At 25.4% G+C, this 7,433-nt stretch overlaps 1 protein-coding gene across 1 annotated transcript; it reads right to left on the bottom strand.

Annotated features, from left to right (window-relative positions):
- Positions 1 to 3,288: 3,288 nt before the first annotated feature.
- Positions 3,289 to 7,389, bottom strand: LOC114120794 (vacuolar fusion protein CCZ1 homolog). Its single transcript, XM_027982834.2, has 10 exons — positions 7,111 to 7,389; positions 6,724 to 6,821; positions 6,556 to 6,649; positions 6,254 to 6,466; positions 5,937 to 6,112; positions 4,457 to 4,594; positions 4,230 to 4,390; positions 3,876 to 4,161; positions 3,670 to 3,797; positions 3,289 to 3,601 (listed from the first exon to the last, which is right to left on the bottom strand). The coding sequence occupies exons 1-10, from the start codon at positions 7,177 to 7,179 to the stop codon at positions 3,546 to 3,548; spliced, it is 1,419 nt and encodes a 472-aa protein (XP_027838635.1). The 5' UTR covers positions 7,180 to 7,389; the 3' UTR covers positions 3,289 to 3,545.
- Positions 7,390 to 7,433: the final 44 nt, after the last annotated feature.

Here is a 7,433-nt window from a genome sequence, read left to right as displayed (position 1 = left end):
ATACCTACCTACTTCTTTGTTCAGTGAATTTTTTTTTATATATATTTCAATAATTATATTGAATCATCATAACTATAATATACATATATGATAATATATTTAAAATATTATAGTTGTTTAGTTAAATTTACTATGAATACACGTTTAGTAGTATAATATAAGGATTCTTAGTTTTATATATCTAGACGATTCTAGGCCCGGCTCAAGGGGTTGGCGACATAGGCCTAGGGTGGCATTTAACATTTTTATATAATAGATAAAAAAAAATATTTGATATAGTACCTATGTAAGGGGTGGCAAAACTCAAGTTTGCCTAGGTGTGTTTAAATACTTGAGCCGGTCCTGGGCGACTCCATTGCATATTATTTACTAAGATGTAAAAGTAAAACCAATAAACTTTGTTGTTAATGTTTTTGAACAAAAAAAAAAACAAAACAAAAATAACCAGAATATTATATTTTAAATTCTGTAATAAAAAACAAAAAAAAAATGGAGACTTCTGTTGTATAATATCGGCTTCTTATCAAATAAAAATACATATGTGTATAAATAACATAATAATTACAATGCTTAAAATCATTTTAAATTAAATTTTTTTAAATAAATTATAGTGTATAATTTTTTAACTAAGTAATCAAAATTAGTATAGTACAATAACTTAAAAGAAAGGAATGATTTTACTTTTAAATATGTGTGAGTTTACGACTATATTTTCAAAGCAATGTACACATTTGAACTTGTTGATTACGAATAATTATAATGTATAGTAGGTATATTTTATGACACACGTCAATCATCATAGCATTTGTTTTGTTAAAAATATAAATATCAATAACGAATAAATACATATCTACTAAATTTTTAACTAAAATAAGTAACTATATTTTATTGATTACGGGTTATTGAATTATACTATGATCAGACTATAACCACATAATACAATAGACATAGTGCCTTTACACATCATTACACAAATATCAACCTTTAGTTAATACTACAGTTATTAATTCAGTCAATTTATGAAGGTATAATTATTATATTTTATGAAATAAATGAATAATATTATAATTTATAGTATTCATAATATAAATATACCTAAAAACCTATGTATAAAAAGATAAATAGTAAAGTTAGTAAAATGTATTACAAATATATACATATAATATGTATACTTAATTCAGTTATTATTAAATAGACATAGAATAAAAAAAAGGGCGGTCAAGTGACTAGTGAGTAACGCTCTGCTCTGTATATTAGGTCACTATATTTAAAGTATCATTGCAGTATGCGAAAAATGATTCTGAACGAAGGTGGCTTGTCAACCTAAAATATAATTTCTAGTGATTGGTAAAAAAGGTGGTTTATGTTTTAATGTCTTGAATACACCAAAATTAAATCATGTCCAGAAAATGTCAATTTAAATAACTGGTGTATCTATGTTTCAAGTTTCAACGACTAGTAATTTTTAACTTTAACAAAAATCTAAAATTATTTTGATACGTAGTTAATCGTTATTTTATGAGTGAATTTTTTATTTCGTAAAAATTTAAACTTAAGATAAGCATTATTTAATTGGTCAATTTTCAAGTTTTTTTATAATTATTGTAAGCCAAACTTATGGTAAAACTTGGGTAAACTTGTATTAGATTATTAATTTTTAGCTACTTATACAAATTGTTTTATTAATTTTAACTACAAAATAATTTGCAATTATTCATGATTTTGACTAATTTTCATCAATATTTGAACATCAGACACTAGGTACCTATAATGTACTCCAATAATTTTTAAATCACTGTAAGACAAACTTGTAAGGAGCGTTGTATTAAATTTTCAAGTATTTTGACTTATTGAAAAACATTTAAATCGATATTTAAAAAAATTAATAAATAAACAAAAACGAATACTACAAATGCTTATAAATAGTATTAAAATGAGCTAAATAGTTTAAAAATTAAATAATGTAAAGAAACTGCTAATCTAAATAGCTGGTGAAGTTTTCAAGTATCTACGAATTATAGTTTTTGAGTAATTCAAAATACCAAATATTTAAAATCGTTTAAGGATACCTAAATCATTATCATTACACAATTTCGTAACAATTTAAATTTCAAACGCACTTAACATGTCTCATATGGTGATGGATTAATTAAAAAATTCAGCAAATAAGCAATTTTTATAGATTTTGGGCAAATAATAGGAGGTCTCAACAAAAATGTGGAAAGCAGAGTAATTTTGTGAATAAATAATTAAAAATGTTGAAGCAATGGAGCAAAATTAAAAATAAAGCAAATCGGCAATTTCTATAGATCCTGGGCAAATAATAGGAAATCTCATCAAAAATGTGGAAAGCAAAGTCAAGAATAAATCCAATACATGTTTAAATTTCATTTTTTCAAGCAATGGAGCAAAAATTTAAAAAATAAGCTAATCAGCAATATTTTATAGATCATGGGCAAATAATTAGAAATCTCTATAAAAATATGGAAAGCAGAGTAATTTTATAAATCAATCAGATAAATATTTGAAAATTTCATTTTTGAAGCAATAGCGCAAAAATAAAAATTAAGCGAAACAGCAATCTTTTTAGATCATGAGCAAATAATGGCAGATAAAAATAGAGGAAAATAGGAGATCTCAGCAAAAATGTTTATAGCAGAGTAATTTCATAAATTTCTTTCAGATATATTATTAATTACTAGATATTCATTATCTCAATATTATTACTTGATGATGCTTAAAATATTTCCCTTATCATTATATAAACAGATTGTCAGAATATTTATCAGAATATATTATGTTATCAATAACTTTAAATTTATGTTTCAATTTTCACTTGATTTTGCATAGCAAATTTTCTTATCCATTTTACATATCATACAATATGTTTTAAAATTAATGTTTAAATATAGTTTTACTCAAAATATAGACATATTGTCAAAAATAAAAACATAAAAACAACATATGTCAACAATATACATTTTTTCCAATTCCTATTAAGGTTCATTATAAAATATTTAGGATATTTAAAATATTTCCATTCTATATTTAGCTGATTTCTGATCTGAGCAGACTTTATAGATCTGAAATCATTTTTAATTAAATCAGGTAAATAAATAGAATTGGAGTAAAATTACTTTATCTGAGAATATTTAAGAATCTGACCATAATTTTAAGATCTGAGTTTTTTTAATGAAATCTAACTTTTAACCTTTTAACTAGTCTAACTGGCCATTTGTAAAACAAATGGAATAGAGTAATCTTGGAAACCTAAAATATCAACTCAAGTTAATTTTAAAACTTTTTTTATTTTAACGATCACAATAACACTTTTAATATTACAATTTTATTATTGTGGATCTAAAATAATAATAATAATAAGTTATATAACAATAGTTTATTTTACATTTTCATAAAATTAATGAACATTGAAAAAAAAAATTGTTCTTGTAAAAATTGATATAATAGTATTAATTTATAGTTTGATATAATTGATATATTTATATTCCATTTATAGTCCATCTACTAGTGAAAATTACAACGCATTAATCATAAAAAAATATTGTTCCGAATTCCTGTGCACAAAGACTTTGAATTTCAGCTGGAAATAAAAAAAGATTTTTTAAATTTTAGTATCATATAAATTGACATAGAAATTTATATACTCACAATCTACATCGTATAATTTAGTTAACTTTTGATTCAACACTATATAAATTTCACGTGAATTACACAACCTGCCAGCTACCCAATTGTCATTAGATGTTTTTATCATAACAGAATAGGTTGGGTGCATACTGAAATAAAATGGTCAATATAATAAAATTAATATGATTCATACAATGTTTTTGTATTTTAATCAAAACTATACACACCAAGATTGTTGGCTGCTAATATCTACTAAGACTCGTAATGCATCTGGACTAAGATTAAATTCAGATGGTCTATTAATTGTACTAATCGCATTTGAATACTTAATTGAATTTTTAATAGCTAAATTCATAGCATTAAAATATACAAATTTAGCTGGTCTTTCAGTGTATAACTTTGAAGTTAATGTCTTTTCAACCGTATTTTTCATCTTTTCTGATAACAAATATAATTTTGTCCCAAGAAATTGATCTAAAGTATTGTACAAATCTGCCGTAAGCGGATTGTCCACTGTAATCAATTATTACTATCAGAAAACAAATTAGTTACAGCATATAATCATATTCTATGATACTTACTTTTAATAAACATACATACAATCGAATGATGAGCTTTATACATAACTAGCCTATAGCTTTTAAATATTTTGTCATTTTCATCATTCAACCTTAAAATAGGGACTTTACCCAAATCACTAATCCAACTATCTGTTTTTACTGCCCAAACATTTGTTATAAACCTATTTAAAAATCATACTAAAGAAATTGCAATTTTAAAATATAATTTAAATGAGTTCAATTATTACCTTCCAACTAATTGATTAGGCAAACATTGTTGTACTAAATTTCCTTTGACTAAATGGTCTTTCTTTGCAATTTCTGGTAAGACCCACATTAAAATATAGGAATACACAAGTTGAGTTTGACGTTTATTCAAACCACTCCTATACAAATGATAAATAATAATATAAAAAAGGAATAAAAGTAGGTAACCATTTTGCTGTACAGTAGATCACCGTCATTAAAGAGGAAATCAAATATTATAATACATGTGTTAAATAAATAAATAAATCATTGTATACAAAAAGTGATTCTGAGCGAAGACAGTGTATCAGCTTAATATACTATTAAGTAGTAAGTACATTTTATAATATAAGTACTTACATTACTTAAGTATTTATTTTACTATAATATATGAGGTAAATTGAATTAATTTTTGTCAAAAATATTATATTTGAAAATATAAATGTGTGTATAAAATATGATACATTTTAAAAAATTTCAAGTATCTCCAAAGTTGAAAACCAAAGTATTTTTACTGCCCTAAAAGGTGAAGATTTTTTTTTATATTGTTCATTGAAACAACCTCAAAATCTTTGTCAATGCTTATCACAAGTGGGTAGTTGGGATATTATGTGATCTATTTATCTATCTATAAATCTACCCCCTTTCTCCAATAGAAGATGTGTGCGGTCTTCACTCCCAGTGGAGTGGGACCTAGTTAGAAACCGGATGGCACAATCGGACAACAACACGGGAAATTGGTAGTTGCGACTGTTGCGAGAGCCACACAATATTTTACACTTTGCTATGGATTGAAACGACAACTGTGTGAGTCGCAGTCAACATGGTAACCACTGTGCCACTACGGCCCCTAAAAATGAAGATGGACATAAAAATAAAAAAATGCACATACATGTAATATCAATACATTCATCGCTCCGCTCAGAATCTAAAATTAAAACAGATTAACAGCAACATTAATAATATAGCAAATAATGATGCGAGACATTTGGATATGTCAGAATATTGATCAACCTAAATCATTATTATTCAATTTAAGAACTTTAATTTATATCTAACAGTGGCGTATATAGGTTTTTATTTTGGAGGGGGCCGGTTATATTTTTGGATTTCTTTGGGAAAATTCTATGTCATCCCATGTCAAAAATAACAATTTTTAATAAATGCATTTTTCATTTCGGGAGGGGCCAGGCCTCCCTACCCCTCTCCCATAAATATGCCCCTGATATCTAATAAACATTAGTATGATACTACAACTGGAGCCTATATAAACATTAAAGCTTTGTAGAAACTTTATATAAATTAAGATTCAATTAATAATTACATTGTACCTATTATTACCAGACTCCAGTAATATGTATTTAAAGAAAATTCCAAATATATTAACATTAAAATACATAGAAATCAATTTCAATTCATGAAATATAAAATTTACCATGTCATATAATCTAATTTTTAAATGAATATACATTTAATAGTTACCAAACAAGTGAATCATTATAAAGTAACATTGTAAAATGTACTTGTTGAAATGTGTTTTCAATAATATTTAGAAAACTCTGCGCGTACAAATGAATCACATTGTCTAAAGGAAGAAAACTAATGCCTTGAAACATATCCATAAATGTGTGACTCGAAACATCAGTACTCTGTAAATACTAAAAACAAAACACATACCTAAGCAATTAAAATGTAAATTAAATTATACAGTATCAAATAAATTTGAATAGCATTAATATTAAATATTTATCAATAAATAAATGATATGTACAAATATATTATAAAAACCAGAGACTAACCTTGCTATAAAATTTGTTAAGCATAAGTCTGAGATAATCTGGATCGTTATCATTCATTAGCTCAGTCATATTACCTACAGTCATTTGAAACGTATAATACCAATGTTTCAAGATAGCCAAATAAATTGGTTCTTGAAGATTATATGTGCAATATACATGTTCATCTGGGGACTCTGAAGATTTTTGCTTAAATTTACATTCTGCTGACACAGTCTACTAAACATAATTTTACAATTACAAGTATAATTTCAAAGAAACCTAGTAATTGAAAAAATTAATTTAAAAACAAATAATAATATTACAATAACTATCCAAAAATCTGGCTCCGCATTGTACAACACTTGCAATGTTTTTTCAGTGCGTAAAGATTCACATGATTCATTTGCATTAAAGTTCCTTAGTACACAAATTAAAAGATTATACAACATATAAAATAATAAAAGATATAATAATCAAATTTACTGGCATACCGTGCAAAACAAATGACAGCTTCAATGTGACCGACATTAAGAACTTTTTTGTTCTCATCCTCATGTTCTGGATAGTAAAATAGTATTTTTTTAGCTCCCTGTATACAAAAAATATAACATTCAGTGAAAAATACTACAAATAAAACATATTAACAAACTTAATTTCAATTAATAGGTAGGTACATAAAAGTTATTACTTTAAAAAATTAAAACAAAATATTTCTTTTTTACTTGAACTAGCAAGGTATCAAGAACGCCTAACATAGCCAATAAAGCTACCTACTACTAGTACTACTATTTAAATTTGTTTAAAAACAATTTTGGTTGAGAAAAACATCATCGACAAATTGCACAAATTTCAGTAAAAACATATAAATGAGTACTTACATCGTCCTCGGTTTTTGATAATGTCGAGTTAAAAATGTAAAAATTCTGAACCGTGACTTCAGTCGGCATTTTTTTTTTTTCAGGGAACTGTGTTCACATGTTACAGAATAACAGAATCAAGTATAAACTTGAATTTTGAACATGAAACGATACTCGATAGCAACCGTGAATTATAATTATCGCAAACGTCGTTAATTATTTTAAGCATCAATAATAAACATAAAAATTGTTAATTCGCTAGCTACAACTTTGATCTTTGACACAATATAGTCTTAACACTCTTAACTCTTAAATAATAATCTGTAATCTTAAACCGTGCTATA

This window comes from Aphis gossypii, chromosome 2, assembly GCF_020184175.1.
Source record: "Aphis gossypii isolate Hap1 chromosome 2, ASM2018417v2, whole genome shotgun sequence".
In the NCBI taxonomy this organism is placed as follows: domain Eukaryota; kingdom Metazoa; phylum Arthropoda; class Insecta; order Hemiptera; family Aphididae; genus Aphis; species Aphis gossypii.
Note: the sequence above shows the minus strand (reverse complement) of the source record. Positions and strands in the feature narration are given on the sequence as shown.